Genomic DNA, 17,158 nt, shown 5'->3' with positions numbered 1-17,158 from the left:
TCTCAAATTATTCAAAATTAAACTTTTCTGAAATGTTTGGTATAAACGAGTATCAAAGAGGATAATTCATAATGCGCGTTTGCCTTTATCGTATTTTTAAAGCTCATAGCTCAGTGATCTGTGAAGGGTTTTTTATGATCTAACTACCAATAGAATCGAAATTTTTCAACTTAAGCGTGTATAGCAAAAGCATTGAAGTATTTCAATAGTACACTATTGAAAAACCTGTCTCATTTGACCCATGTCAACACCAGCCAATCAGAACGCGTTCTAAGGAAGAGAACAAAATATCTGCTGCTGTACAACAAATCGTTCGAGGAAAATGTTCCGAAAAGTAGTGAATATCTTAGTGAGTTCCCCAATTTGGTCCTTCTGAATGTTAGAAACGAATCCTTACAGCATATTGATAGTTTCTTTCAATAAATTATGCAAATCCGAAATGAAATAATCGGCATTAAAATTCTGTATGCTGTATTTTTATAGCCGTTAGGACCGCCCATTAGTGAAAAAGCTACAATCGAAATCACGTAAAAAGAAAGCTCCTAGCAGAAATTGAATCAGTTTGGATCCTATCGCCACTGCGAGCAGATGTATTTTGTGTCGTTTGCAAAGCTAGTTTCGCTACCGACAAGAGCGATTACGTCACAGCTGCCAGTCATTTTCATTGGTGAAAAAACAACGATGGAGAGCATCACACAAAATCAGCCGTTCTAATGGCTCTAAAAGTTTTCTAAAGAACTATTAGGAATTGTTTTTCTCAAGTCTAAGGTAAATATCCTCAGTTTAGTGCAAATCTAAAACAGTTTGGTTAGATTTGTGCACTTTTCGCTGTGTGAAATTCACAGTAATCGAGATCAAGTGAAGCTTACTTTGTTTTTGCTAAAAATGTGAAAAAGGGGAATGCTTGCATAATTCATACAATTGATCAACTAATTGATTTTCGGAGGTGTTGAGGAACATGTCAGTTGTTTTCGTATTCACGACATCCAGTTATGTCTCTGACATTACTCACCCGCCTTTTTAAATAGCACTGCACCGGTGTAGCGAAGGTTACACTGAAGTCGATCATTTTTACCAATTACCTTACACCAGGGCTACACTTCTTCTGCTACGTTTCTACTAGTCAACACTTCATTTGATGATATTGACATTATAGTACGCAACTCTGAGAAGTTGGAACAAACGTGCATCGTACTAACATCAATGTATCAAATACAAAGTATATGAAAGGCAGGGGTTCGAGAGAAGATAATGTCAACTACACATTACGATTCCTGATTGACGGTGATGAAATCTGAATGGTCGACCAGTTCGTCCATATGAGCTCACTGGTAACTTCCGATAATGACACTAGCCGAGGAATTCAGAGATTCATCTTCGATAACCGGTATAAGAAGAAGAAAAATGGCGCAGTGGCCAAGATGGATCGATCAAGTTTAGGACGACTCTCAGACCCTTTGCAACTACCGAGGCTGGAAGTGGACAGCTATGAATCGAGTTGAGTGAAGATGCCTTGAATACTGAGCAGAGACTTTCAGTCGTAAGCAATGCACTACTGAAAGAGTAGCAGTAAGCAAATATCCAAGATTGATTTATGAGTAGTATAGATAAGTGCCTTAAGGTGTGATTGTTCGACTTACGAAAACTCGTCAGAAGAAAAAAAATACAATCGCAGTGCTTTCTATTTGTATTACTAGAGAAAATCCAGCTAATGAATATTCCTACTATCGAGGTTCCAACTAACGGAATCCGACTCTATTAGACTATCAATACATTGACTCACAAGATACGATATAGCATTCGCCTCAAACTTTTGCGTAACCACAACAGAAATTTTGCATATCACCATAAATAAAATAAACCTAGATTCCCCAGTGTAATAGTACTGTATTTGAGCAACCCGTGACACCAAAAGCGCCGTCTGGTGTAGTTAGTTATGTAGTTATCTGCACATTTAACAGAACCACAGTAGCTAATGGAAAAAAGTACACCCGTTTCTCACTAGAAGCTCTGTTAGTGTCTTCGTTCAATGGGAAATCTATGTTTATTTGATTTATGATATCACTCTAGTATTGCTTCTGAGAGCCAAAGCTACAATTGTACCGATTGCAATAGTGTGAAATAATGTGGTGATTTGATTTTTTGAATAACTATTGGTATAGAAACCCTATGTGATGCCAAGTAATGCCATAGTTGAACTGCAGACTAATTTTTTTCTTTAAGCTGACTGGCTCCAATTAGCGTGTTTGTAACAAGGGAAGAACCGCTTTAAAATTACACATTCAACATATAACCAATCCGCAAAAACACCCATTAATAAATTAAATTACTGTTTTCACATTAACTGTCATTGTAAAACCTGTTTTAATCAACCTAGTGGTGTAATGATGCCTTTCTCTTATAATTCATTTACGCCTATCCCGCATACGCATGGCTGTCAGATGGCTGACTAAACGCTGCCAGCTGGAAAAATATGGCTGGCAGACATTCTGGTGACCGACTGCCTAACCGCTACCAGATATACAACTCAAACGATACAACCGTATCCACCAGGATTTTTCCACATTGAAATTTTCGACATTTTCAGCGAAGGTGAGAAGAGGAAAACGCTCGGCTAACTTAGATACAGGCGACTTTGTTTTGTCAAATTGGATTTGACAACCGTCACTGAATCAATTTTGGTAGCCGTCTGGTGGCCATGGCTGCCCAGGTAGCCAAAACGTTAGCGGGATATATTACAGAAAATACACTCATTACAGTGCATTTCAACTACAAGTTTTTACTAAACAAGATAAACGTGTAAGCAGTTTTATAGCATTTTGGGTGAAAGGTGAAATAAGTGAAAATGGAAATTACTTACCCTATTCGCCACTAGGGGCGCATTTAATATGCTATAAAGCTTGGGAGGTACGTTCTGGATCAGCATGAATGCGCGCAATTACGTTGCTATGGATGCACGTGATTTCAAACAAGAGAGAAAAAACTCATATATTCCAAGGAAGATAATTCTGAGAACATTGTGGCTGGTTAAATGATTATAATTCAGGGTGCATAAAGCCGATTGTGATATTGAAACAATGAATTTTGATCTCGATGATCCTTTGGATGGCCTTCTTAGTGATGGCAGTAACGACAGCTTGTTCGGCAATGAGCTGACGAAAAAAACAATGATAGCGGATACCAAGCAAACAAAAGTGGAAGATTTATTTGGTATTAAATCTGACGCTGCAAAACCGGTACCGGTGCCGAAAGCAGAAGTATCGTCCGGACCTACGGTATCTGTTGATAAAGATACTCCCGCTTCTTTGGAATACGCAAAGCCGTCGATGAACTCTGGTCAGCCGCCAAATTCAGGCAGCTTTCAAACACGAAAAACTAGTACTCCAATAAAAAAAACCGAGTCCAACCAGAAAAAGGAAATTACTTTTGATGATAGTGACGTTCTTTCGGATTTGGGATTTGATCCAAAGAAACCGAAATCTAAAACGAATATACTAGATGACCTACTGGGTGGACCCGTTATAACTACAAGTAAAGAAATCATTGCCAAGCAAAATAAGAGTAAACCCCCATTGATTGTTACGAAGGATGAGATTGTCGGGAGTAAAACTGTTTCCAGACAGTCTACCGAGACTTCAGAAAATTTGCCCACTGAAAGCACAATCATGGGTAGTTATGCACCTAGTGGTAGTAATCAACGACGCAGTGCGCGTCGAAAATCTTCCAGTGCTCTCAATGATCCATTAGGCCTGTTTTCTAGTCCAATAGTTGCGAAAAAAGATTTGAAAACGAATAAAAAAGGTGCTGATTGGTTAGGATTGAATGATGATAGTAACTCAAACGATCCCGAACCGGCAAAAGTACCCGAAGTAGAAATCGAGATCCCCAAACCAAAAGAAGAGACCAAACCATCAAGTCCAAAGACTGAGAAACCACCTACGGCTACCGAATCACAAATACTGCGAACTACAATTCCGACAATAACACCAGTGGCGGTATTTGATGTTCTCAACCCGGATATTACTACTGCTGCTCAAACAATAGAATTCCTAAATACTGAAACTCAGAATGCTCTGAATACTATGCAGCAGCAAGAGGTTCAACTGACAATAGCAAATCAAATGAAAAATCAGGAGAAAGCACTTTTTGAAATGCAGCAGAAACAATACTCAATAATTCAACGCCAAGAAGCTCAATTTAATCAACTTTTGCAGAAGCAAATCATGCGTCAGAATCAACTCGAAGATGTTATATCCAAACAACAAGAGCGCATTAACAAAAACATCCAAATAATGATAACCCAAACTCCGCTTGTTCCAACACTTCAAATGGATCATGCTGGGTTTATACGAGACGAAAAATCGGAGCAACATGCACATAACGAAGAGGAAGATGTTCTAAACAAAGTTGAGCTTCAGTCTAATTTAAAACGTTTGGAGATGGAGAAACTGCGATTGGAAGATCTTATATCCAATATAACTTCGAATCACGAACAGGAAATCATAATGTTGGAACAAAGTTATAAAAAGCAATTAGGATTTCTTGACGAAAGTTTGAGAATCATGGAGGCTCGACTGAAATTGGAGAACAAGAACATGGAAGATTTCTACAAGCAAAAATTACAAAACTTAGAAGACGAAAAGCAACAATTGATATCCGGGTATGAAAAACAGTTCCAAGACATGGAATCAAACCATAGAAGTTATGTTGATAAACTTAGATCCAGCTACGATGAGAGTTTGGAAAACTTGAAATCCGAACATCGAGCAATGATTAACAATATTCGAGAGTCAAAGATGCTAGAGTTTTCAGTTCTGCAGGACGATCGATCCTACTTAACCACCCTGAAAAACGCTGCAAATTTTCTAGAGAATGCTTCCGGCGATATTCAACAACTGAGAGATACCCTTCAGGATCAACTGGAGTTTACTCAGAAAGAAAGGGAAATTCAACTACAGACAAGAGTGAAGCAGCTGGACAGTCAACAACGACTGCTGGAACGAACAAAGGAAGCCGCAGAAGCAGAGAAACTTCGATTGTTAAATTTAGTAGAGATGCTGGAAGAAAAGCTTACTGATTTGTCGAAGGTAATAGATTCGAGAAGAATTTGATGTTCTATTACATAGGATATGCGTACCGTAATATTCAATTGAAATCGATTGCAGTCATATTTGTTTGGATATGACAGTTTCAGATATATCATAAAAGTCTTTGTCAGTTTCATTTTTTTCTAACTTCTACAAATATTAGCACTATCTTAACACTCTGATCAAATGTTATACTTCAGATTCACAACTTTTGATTTGATTTCAAACTAATAGCTGTTCCTTTTCTCAGACATCTTCCGAAGAAAACTGGAACTACCAACAAAAAGTGGTCAAACTAGAAACCGAAAAGCAAGCATTTGAGAAAGAAAAAGATCACGTTCGAGAGCGAGCATTGAGGGACGAGAAACGCATTGAGGAACTCAAGCAGCTTCAACTGGAAGAACACGCCAGAATGATGCAAAAAATTCAAGACGAAAAGCAACAACTGCTGGCAGAAAAAGCTAAACTCGAAACTTTGGGAAAAATTCATCGGCAAGATCGAAGCGATCTATCACGGGCGGAGATTGATGCGGCTATTAAGGTAGCAGAAAATGCATCCCATGAATCTGACATGGAACGCGAAAGACTGCTTCAATTGCAACGACAATATGAAACCAAACGGCGTGAACTGATCAACCAGGAAAACCAACTGAGAGCGAAAAGCAACGAGCTGGAAAATTCCATTGGCAGAGCAAGAACAAGAGAAATGGCCGCCGAAAGTGCCTTCAAAAATGTCAAACGAGCCGAGCAAAACATGCACCTGAAGTTACAACTTGTGCAGCGACAGTTTCGTGAGGTTTCCGAGCGAGAGGATCGGCTTGCGAAGGATAAAATCGAACTGAGTAAGGAACGGTTAGAGCTTCAATCGTTGAGAAAGCGGTTGCAGACTAACCGGTGCAGTCTATGTAAGATTAACGAAAAATCGCAGGAAATGGGTGACTACCTGACGACCGCTCACAATTCAGAATCGGTGGCCGATGATCGCAAACTCGAAGCTAATTTTCTTGAGATGCAGCACCGGGAACTCGGAAGGTTGGATCAATTTTTCGATGGCGATTTGGAGAGTCAATTGCAAAGTTTCTTCGAAAGGAACCGGGTTGATCAAATTGATGTTTCGGATCTTGTGCCAAATAGTATCGAAAATGAAGATGGCACCGTTAATGACGAATTACTGCTGTTAAAGTTTGATGCACTGAAATCGCAAGTTTTTTTCGAAGGCGAAGGTACCAAGTGATAGTAAGATTTAAAAAAAAACTAGATTCTGTCAATTAGCCAATAATTTTATCAGGCAGATGGTTTTAGTTTAGTAGTATTTATTTCATCCTCTATCGTAACTAATACAGTACTGTTTAGTAGTAGAACGCTATTTTGGCATCCAATTTAAAATTGTTTCATTATTTCATCTTACGTAGTCTACACTGCCGCGGACGAATTACAATATATTAATGCTTCAGATTTGTTAGTTGCTCTTCCTAATCGTAATAAAGTTTTGATATTTGTCAGTGTATAAAACAGTAAATCTAGCTCGTCAGTAACATCGGGCAGATACATTTGATTGTGAATAGCAAGTGATCAACCAACCTAAACGAAGAAACAAGCCAAAATTTTCGTTTCGATGCTTTACTGATAACATGATTACAATATCGAATTTTGTTTAACTAATACGCAAATTCCTATTCCATGATGAAGAACTATTTACAAAATATTGATTTCCGGATTTCATACATCTTCTGAAGTACAAGTTGAAAATAAACTTGAAAACCGAGAGTTGTCACATGATAAGGTTCACTTTAAGCACCAGTTTCACAATTCTGTACAGTCATTAGGCTTGATTTTAAAATCGGAATCGTGGAGCAATATTGGTAAAGGCTTCGGTTTCATATCACTGCATAAACTGTTGGGCAATTAATTCGATTTGAATATCGCATGCCTCTTTTTCGAAAACTATTTGAAGAATAATCAACTCTACAGAAAAAGTTTTTCGCCTTCGTTTGCATCGAACACATACAGTCTAGCTACTGTAAACTGGTAAAACACTTGTGTTGATAAAAGAAAATATTGATTCATGTAAAATACAAATATAAAAAGATATTTCTCTCAACATAAACACGAATAGAACCTACTCGCTAAGCTGTGTTTAGTTCCTAAGTTCTAAATACATATAAAATATATTGCTCGTAAGATGTTTCTTCAACTTGCCAGTTAACAAACCTATCGATAATTTAAATATTCGAACCTGCTTCTTACAGATGATTACGTAAAGGATCGGACTGTAACTAGAGCTCAGCAAAATAAAGAACAACGGGATGGTTTGCTACATTCTACATATTTAAAACACGGCCCACGGTCAAAGGACTCCTAAAGGGGGGGTGGGGGTTGGTTTAACATTATGATGTGTTTTTCTCTCTCTCTTAAAAGTAGCTGGGTTTGTTGCATTTGTTCTACGTTCACTCGATATCACACCGCACCGGCGTTATAGCGTCGTATTCGCAGTTACCGCCGTTCAAACACTTTGTCGCTCATGCCGCTTTAACCTCCAACAGTTGCGGATAGTGCTCGACCACCTGGAGCAGCATTGTTTCGATGTAGTGCTTCAGTCGACGATTTTCCTCTTCTTTGTCCTGGTACGCGATCTGGAGCTAGAATATGAAAACAAGATTTTCTCGGTTATTTGGGTGATACCGAACGGGATTGTAAGTTGTTAAAAAAATCTTATGTTTCATTATGCTGCTATGTATGTTACATCTATGGAAGCAGTTGTGTGTTAGAAAAAGATATCATAAACCCCTACAGTTTGATTATTAATCAGAATTAGCGAGAAAAGTAAAATAGAAAGATTCTTTGTAATTATGGAATTGTTTCATTCTGAGTTTCAAACGAGCTAATCGTTTGTAGCGTTTAAAAGACTGTTCTCTATTCAACAAATTTCAGTTCTAAATTCTGAAAACGAGATCCTGAATACAATAGAAATATGACGCACTAATCGTGCACGAAAGAGTCGAAAGATTTTTTTAATTATGTAATGTATTTGCACTTTAATTTGAACCATATTCTTGCGAATTTAAAAATTCGCTACTGTTATAAATTGTAGCACACCAATGAGGTAGAAACAGGTGGGGTGAACAGACCTCTTTTCTGTTAGGGAAATTAACTTTCGTTCATCAAGCCAAGTAAAACTAAAAACCGCTTGCTTTCGTCACACCGTTTGAGCTTTTTGGTATTGAACCAAAGCATGCTGATTTTAAATGTATGAACCGAACTGTTAACAAAGTATTGGTTACCAATGCAATCAAGCTATGTGGTCTGCATCACCTGTTTATACCACATTGGTAGCACACGTGTCTTGTTAAGCATTGGTTTGCAGTTGAAGATTTTTTTGTATGGTATATCAGTGTCGATTGAACATTTAAATGTTCTGGAGAACTTTATAAGTAACCAGTGATTTACATTCACCCCTATTCTGTACAACGATCGATTCGAAATATTCCGATCGAATGTGCATTCCGTTCGAGTTGGGTATGAACTCGAATATAATTCGTTCGAGTTGTTAAACTTTCGAACATTACTCGATCGACTTGCGTACGTATTACTTATGCCGTTTTTCATTGAAAAACACTGGTGGCGTGGATTGCTCTGGTTTTGCTTTTTCGAGCATAAATACAATATTCTGACAGTATTTCATTGCCATTTCTGCTCGAAAGTGCAAAACCAGAGCAATCCACGCCACCAGTGTTTTTCAATGAAAAACGGCATTATATTCGGTTTAGAATCGTTCTAATTTGTTTATACAAATGTGACGGTTTCGTTATATAAATGAATAATATAAAAAGAACGAGTAAGTAGTGTTAACAGCTTTGATGGTTAGTGTTCGAAATTTCAAGTGTTCCCGAACGAGAGTCGATCGAATTATACAAGTCGAACGGAATAAAGAATGCAAAATTCGAACTCGAACGAAAGTGTAGATTCGTTCGTATCACAAATCCGTCGGATTGCAGAATCTGGGTGATTGTCTTGAACTATGAAGCCTTAAGAGCACATGCAGCACACATATAGTATTTCAGACACTAAGAGAAAAACCAATTCCAATGTGAAGAATGGGATTTGGATTTCGATTTCGATGTATGTACATTGAACTATTGATTTTATTCAACTGATTTTCTTGCATTTTCTTCACATCGAGATAGATTTGGTCGTCTAGTTTATTATAAGGCTATTATACCACTAGTCATCTCATTAGTAGAGTCGCAATATTATTTTGTCGAATACTCGACTTTCAATAAACTAATTGTGACAAACTCGAATACCATATCTTCGTTTCGGCTCTGTGAAGCAATACCATAGAAAACAATCTTTTTAATCCACCTAGTGGTGTAATGATGCCTTTCTCATATTACATACATTTTCGAAAACATCACTAGAAGAGTCTGTCAAGATTTTTGTTCAAACTTGAATAAAACCAAAAACTTTCTCTGGTAGAAACTACCATCATCTTTTCAATTTGGGAACAGTTATGTCAAGTTAATATAGATTTAAATGTGGCAACTCTGCACGTTATACAAAATTGAACATAGCCAGCTATGTGCTAGGCGGTGGCGTTTTCCTCTTCCTTACCAGCACGTACCGATGGGTACCGATATTGCATCATGCATGTATGACAGTTTGAAAGTTTTGATGCTTATTGCCCTCTAATTTCGGAACCGGAAGTCGGATCTGGATGAATTCGCGCATCTTTTAAGAAAATGAGAGCTTTAATTTGAACCATTATTTGTGAGAATCGGTTTAACCGTTGCTGAGAATTATTTGAGTCTAAGGCCCTTATTACCGGTATCACTTCACGGTGCAAATCGAGTGAAGTGAATTTAGGTCCTTATTAAGGGAGCCGCTTCAGAGACAAAAGTAATTACTTGAATGAACTTGTTGTCATTATGAACATCACTTCACTATGCGTGATACTGGTAATAGGGAAAATCAAGTGAAGTGACATGTAAGTGAAGTGAATGTGAAAGTGGAAGTGAGAACGGTAATAAAGTCCTAAATTTGTATGAATCTGTGTCGTTATTTTCTGTGCTTTCAAAACGATGTATCGAAAAAAACATGTGATCATTGGGCCTTGAAATGCCCAATCGATGGAATTTGAAGTAGAATTTTATTTTTTTTTGTGCGGGATACAGCGTTAGGATATCTTTCTTATCCGCAGAATCTTGCCCAATTATTAATTAATTATTAATCTCCATTTTATGTCGTTTTGACACCGTCAGTGGCCACCACGAAACTCTTAAAACCACTGTCAAGATTTTTTTTATTATTTCTGGTTCTGATATCGGGTGGGACCAGGGCCATAAATGGTATAGAATAAGCAAATAATTTAATTAACTTTTCGTTTGAGTGTTTGAACAGAATGATTTTACAAGGAAATTTTTTTTAAATATTACCATTTAATTCTGTTATAAGTATAACATACTTATAACAGAATTAAATGGAAATATTTAAAAAAAATTTCCTAGTAAAGCAAATAATTATCATGCTTCAATTTTAGTGTCATTAAAAAAATGATTATTAGGGTCAGAAATTTCTATAGTCGAAAGAGAAAACAAACTGCATCCAAGCATTTATGAAAGAGAATTTCGGGACATTGAAATTAATTCAAATGTGTTAAAGCTGGAACAAAAAAACAAAAAGACGAAACACCAGAAAAATAGTAATGCGATGCATTCCAAAGTAAGAAGTAAAAATTTCCGAAACAATAACATTTTTTTATTCTTTCGAAACGTAAACCATTGAATAAAACTTTGTACACGTTATCAGTATGACAAACCATTCATTGTGCACGAATGTGGAGACCAATTCGACTCAAAACTGACTTTTGAAAAGGGCTACTCAACTGAACTACTACGAATATGATGACAAACAAATCAGAAGGCAACTCAATTGTGCACAAATTCAGCCATATTCTAGCTTTGCATGATCGATGAATGGTTCAATTATCAGTCTTGCCTATGTGTTATCCTTCCGCACGCTAAAACTTCTCACACAATCCCTTATATTATTTAACATATGCCCCCTTTGGATACTAAGATTAAAGTTTTTTTTCTGTATCTTTTGTCGCTTGAGTACCAGCTTTATCATCAACATAATGTTTTCGACTGATGTGCAATATTGGTAGTGACGAATAGATCTCGGCACAATATCGAGGGCAAATCAATTAATTATTGCTTTCAAATTTATATTTTTATTCGGTCCATTATGATATCAAAAAAACTTAATTGAGCCGTGTAAATATCAAATATGAACTATATTCTGTCCAACTGTGTTGCTCTAAGGTGTTGAACCATTTCGCGAATAATTTTAACTTTCAGTTGAACCTTACTCCTGAGTCAAACACAACTTGTTTGTGTTTAACGGTTCGATAGTTTTTTTCATACACCGGAAGAAATCTTTCAAAATGGCGCAAGTTTTAGATATCATCTACACTCCAACATAAAGTTAGAATATTTTGCCAATCAGGATAAGTTTATCTAGCGTTTCCATTTCATTTCCAAAGCAATTTAAGCAAAAAAAAACTTTTTCAATGTGTCATTCTGAATTGGATCGCAGTTTTTGTCAATTTTAACTATTCACTAAAAAATAACTATCAAAATGTCAAATTTTAACCAAGTTTGTTCACGAAGTGATTCACAGCCTAAGTTGTGTGCTATCACATACAGAGTAGTTCAATTGGTTAATCAATTATCTATTATCTATATATATATATATATATATATATATATATATATATATATATATATATATATATATATATATATATATATATATATATATATATATATATATATATATATATATATATATATATATATATATATATATATATATATATATATATATATATATATATATATATATATATATATATATATATATATATATATATATATATATATATATATATATATATATATATATATATATATATATATATATATATATATATATATAAATTCAGAGATCATTCTTTGTAATCGCATCACATAAAAACGGATGGACGGATTTATATGATTTTTTTTGTTTCATCAGTTTCTACACCCACCAGGTTCGTACATAGAAAAAGGAAAATTTTCCGGAAAAATGGAAAAAATTAATGTTATTTTTGTCAAGGTAAGTCAATTTTAATGCACGCCTCATTTTTTCTGCTCCAATTTCCTGGTAACGTAACGAAAAATGAGAAAGAAATAAAATCGGCCCAAAAAGGCTGCCAAACAAGCGGTAGCGGTTATTTGATTTTATGTGATGTAGTCAACGCAGAGTGAGACACGTGGTTATACGCGACTTACTGGTCTCAGTCTTTAATGACTTTTCTAGCTATACCATCGTACAGTGGTTCCAAACATGTCAAAACACGCGTTTTTTTTTATTTGCGTTTCAGGGGCTAATTTTGGAGCTTTCATGTCTTCAGAAGAACTTCTGTTTGAAAAAGTCCGCTACTTTAAATTTAATCAAAGTTGTCAGTGGGTTAAAAAAATTATTTTGCATACAATACGAAACCTCCAAGATCAAATTTTTCCATCATAACTTTTTTCAATGGATTTTTAGAATTTTTCGATTATTATATTTTAATTATCAAAATATATGTTTTTGTCAAAGGTTGCATATTTTTAAGTTCACAAACTAAAAAGTTTTAATTATAAAATTAATTAGAAAATACTACATATTCAAGTATCAATATCTCGAAAATGTGGAAATATGTGGAACAAATTTCAATCAAGTTTGAAAGTATGATCAGAACACTATCAGAAAAATTAGTAGTCACAACTTAAATTCGCTTAAGTTTGTATGAAAACACACTTTTAAAAAAGTATGTCCTAACATTCCCCAATATATAATTATAGTATTTATTAACCCTGCATCTTAAAATCAGTGGCCCTTATTACCGGTGTCACTACACGGTGAAAACCAAGTGAAGTGACTGTGACCCTTATTACCGGTGTCACTACACGGTGAAAACCAAGTGAAGTGAATGTAGGTCCTTATTACGGAAGTCGCTTCAGAGACAAATGTAATTACTTGAATGAACTTGATGTCATTATGAACATCACGCCACCAACATTTTGACGAAAAAAAATAGTTTTTTCTACCACAGTGATCACTTCACTATGCGTGATACCGGTAGTAGGCAAAATCAAGTGAAGTGACATATAAGTGAAGTGAATGTGAAAGTGGAAGTAAGAGCGGTACTAAGGGCCAGTATTCAGTTTTCATTAACCCTGCATCTAAAATTCTATATTTATCAAAGTAAGCGAGGAAATAGGAGCTGTTGGAAACTTCAGACAAAAGCAAAAAGAATTTCCTAAAGTAGACGAAGTTTTCAGTGTTTTCTTCAATTAAATATTTTTAATCTGCTTAGCGGTTTGTATTTCATTTTTGATTGTAAGGAACACTGTATCAAGAGACCTCTCCGTTCTTGTTTATTTTGTTTTTTTTTCTACTCCTATTTTATCGCTTACTTTGATCAATTTTGAATTTATGGGGCAAGGATAATGAATACTGTATGCTGTATGGGTGCTACATACATATTAGGTAATGGTAGAACCTACTTGGGACTACTAATTTTTCTAATAGTGTTTTGATCATTCTTTCAAACTTTGTTGAAACTGGTTCCACATATTTCCACATTTTCGAGATATTGATAAGTGAACATGTAGTATTTTGTAATTAATTTTTTTTAGTTTTTAGTTTGTGAATTTTAATATATGCAACCTTCGACTAAAAAAAAGCATTTTGATAATTGATATATAATTGTAGAACATTCGAAAATTCTAAAAATTCATTGAAAAAAGTTACGATGGAAAAACTTGATCTTGGAGGTCTCCAATAAACAATGCATCATATCTTGACACCAATGCATTTTAAAGTGTTCATGTCTCCGTGTTTTCTTGTTTCAATGTGATCTACAACTTTTAAAAGACATAAACACTCTAACTCGTATTGTATGCAAAATATTTATTTTATCTCACTTGTAGGTGGATTCATGACAACTTTCATAATATTAAAAGAAGCGGACTATTTCAATCAGAAATTCTTCTGAAGACAAGAAAGCTCCAAAATAAACCCCAGAAACGCAAGTAAAAAACACGTGATTTTACATGATTGGGACCACTGTGCATCGGCAGGAGACAAAGTTCTGGTATTGTTTACCAGTAGATGGATTGTGTGCAATGACGTCACATGAATAATATTCGTCATCGTGGGCGTGAGTTTAACAAATCAGAAAATTATTGAATGAATCAATGGAAAAATTGTGCTCTAGAAGCGGGTACATTACATTAAGCGCACATGATAGGTGACAATTAGATCAATGTTCCAGATGATTACCATAGCGGATTGAGACTGCAATTTAATATTTCATATTCCATGGAAAATGTTCAAATTAGTAAAATACCAAATTAAAATTTAAGTGTCGTCTCTCCAAGCAATCAAAAGTTCCACAGTATCTGAAAAATATGCCCTTTATTAGAGCTCTAAAATATGCGTGGCACTTTTTGGCAACTTGAACGTACGGAAAGGCGGCACAAGGAACCCTTCATGTCGAGAGAAGTAGAGAGGTATGTCGCTACATGGCACCAAACAAGAATTTCGTACACAGCTGATTTCTGCTATTTTCAAAAAAATCAAGAAATTTTTTTTGGTTGTTTTGTAACTTACCATACTAATGATTAAGAAAAACATCTGAGTTTCGTGATTTTCAGATAATTTAATGTGCAATGTCCCATATATGGGACAGACAACCCTGAAGAGGTAGTTTTGTCGGGGGATTTTTTCAGTATTTCTCCCGTATTCTGGACCACTTAAACTATCGAAAAAAAATTTCCGGCTGCTTTTGAAAAATCATGAAATTAAGTATTAATACAAATTGTAATATATCCTACCGAATGATCAACTCTAGAAAAAAAATCAATACAAAGTTCTGGTTATTTAGCTTTTTCATCGATTATCGGAAGCAAGAATCACAGCTAGAACAGAAAACGTGGTACCTTATATCCATTATGCAGAAACCATTGAAGAGAGATCTCTGATCAGTGCATTGACTCAAAGGATGGAATGAAAATCTGCGAATTTGTTCAATTTTAGCCTAACAGAAGTATTTCACATTTTCACATAATTTTTTTTTTGTGATATTTGGGCTAAAGCGAATTTGTGTCGAATTCCTTTAATTGTAGGTTAAGTAATCAGAAAAATAATGGAGAGAAACGTTAACTTCTTAGTCGTTTGGCAATTCTGATGTCCGGAAACATAAATTCGAACAAACAATTTTTAGGCGAGACGATTAATAATATCGATTATTTTACTCCATCTTCAACCTTGGCATTGTGCAAACAATTTCCATGAATAGTAGCAAGTTGCGGGCTTGAGTCTGGTATATCAGCGAAAGGTATTTTCGCGAATTTTCATCTCTGCCCGAAAAATTTATCAATCACAACATCTCAATATTGACATTGGTGGTGGTGAGCTCAATGCGTTCGCGTCAGTTTATTGTCAATTTCAATTAGTGATTCGTCAGTAATAATATCATTGTAAAAATTTCGGTAATCTAGTAAATGCACTTTTACTGGTTTCATTTCATTTGGAAACCTAAATCATGGGTTTAACTTAGTTTCAACTGCAGATTGGTTCGATGCTGACATTATAAGAGAACACGTATCCTCCAAGTGACGCTACTCTATGGACTGGTCTACTAGGAACTTTATTATGCGAGGAAATACGCGTAATATAGCCCGAATATATTCGAACATGAAATTTAGTAAGAAACTTTACTTGGTCCAGATGTAAGGCTTGTTTGTGTAATAAGTGTGTATTTCCATTTACAGGTGAGATAAACCGGTTTTTATGTGCACAAAATTTATTGAATTTTAGCTCCACTTCAGGGTCACAGGGACGAGAGAAAAATCCAACTAAAAAACAGCGCTTCAGTATTTCATAATAACTGCCGTATTTTAGGTTAAACTGTTATTGTTTACCAAGGCATGGCATAACCAGAGAACCCTACTAATACAATTTCATTCCAGTAATACTCGTGGACATGATGTGGTTCCCGCGGTCTGTAGAAACAACATGCATCAACTAGCATTCCTTCCCTTTCACAGTAGCGCAGCCTTTGGTCATGGCCGGCGTCGTTATTGATCATTTAGTTAGAACTTTAACTAGAAGTGGGTGGGTAGGGTATGTGCAGTGAAAATGATTTGCTTCTCCCAAGCTTCATTTTCTTGAGTCATTGTGCATTTTCACTCATTTGATAAATCACGAAGTGCAACTACGGACGGTCTACTCCAACACTTCAATATTGCAATAATTATTTCTCGCCCTAATTATTCCAATTATAAATTTCTGTTGATTCCTTGTGATTAGAAAAATGAAGACAGTTGTTTTCGAATGCTACCGATTGTATCAGAATAAAGATAGCAATACAGAAAACTAAAATTGCGTGTCCTGCTTCTGAGTTATTTTTTGCACAATTTTTTTTTTCTGTTTTTCCATTCACCAATATTGTCCAGCTGCGGGATGCTGATAAAAAATTAAAGATTCAGAAATTACTGAAAATTTCTAGAATGATTATGGGGATTATTAATACATCAGTTTTATTGAACACCGGTTTCCTTCTAGCTTAAAGGTGAAGTGCAATGGTAAACCCTGATTTACACTCTCAGACCGTTCACCGGGGCAACCGGAATAAGTTTATTGATCAGAGATGCTTGTTCATGTAGTGGACCATCAATTTTAGATCGAATTGTTTTTATATTATGTCCCCTTCCTATAGATCTGTTTGATGAAGCAAAATCAAATTTCTCGGCAAATAAATGCAAATCTTCTAGAACACCTGGGTGCGGCATACCACAACTTGCTGCGTACGTGTTGTTAGCTTGACAATCACAAAAGACCAGAAAAGAAGCGGAAACCCAAATTCGTTGGTTAGCTGCGTTGGTTAGTATTCAAACTGTTCACTTCGTTAATTATTCCAGCACCATAGTTCAGAAGAGGAAAGAAAAAGCTTAAAGCAATTAAACCTTATGCACTTTACG

At 35.6% G+C, this 17,158-nt stretch overlaps 2 protein-coding genes across 19 annotated transcripts in view; one reads left to right on the top strand and one right to left on the bottom strand.

Moving 5' to 3' along the window:
* The first annotated feature begins 2,996 nt into the window (after positions 1-2,996).
* On the top strand, positions 2,997-6,352 carry LOC131437562 (trichohyalin). The gene is made up of 2 exons (XM_058606988.1): positions 2,997-5,087; positions 5,338-6,352. Exons 1-2 carry the CDS (start codon positions 3,078-3,080, stop codon positions 6,319-6,321), a joined length of 2,994 nt encoding a protein of 997 aa, XP_058462971.1. The 5' UTR covers positions 2,997-3,077; the 3' UTR covers positions 6,322-6,352.
* Positions 6,353-6,383: 31 nt separating this feature from the next.
* LOC131437563 (rab11 family-interacting protein 4B) overlaps positions 6,384-17,158 on the bottom strand; it is a 240,356-nt gene continuing 229,581 nt past the window's right edge. For all 18 annotated transcript variants that reach the window (XM_058607001.1, XM_058606998.1, XM_058607002.1 and 15 more), the window contains one exon: positions 6,384-7,726. In XM_058607001.1, coding sequence (XP_058462984.1) covers positions 7,607-7,726 — 120 coding nt within the window. In that variant the 3' untranslated portion in view covers positions 6,384-7,606. The remainder of the gene's footprint in view (positions 7,727-17,158) is intronic.

This window comes from Malaya genurostris, chromosome 3, assembly GCF_030247185.1.
Source record: "Malaya genurostris strain Urasoe2022 chromosome 3, Malgen_1.1, whole genome shotgun sequence".
NCBI classification, from domain to species: Eukaryota; Metazoa; Arthropoda; class Insecta; order Diptera; family Culicidae; genus Malaya; species Malaya genurostris.
The sequence above is the reverse complement of the archived record's forward strand: the minus strand, read 5'-3'. Positions and strand labels throughout refer to the sequence as shown.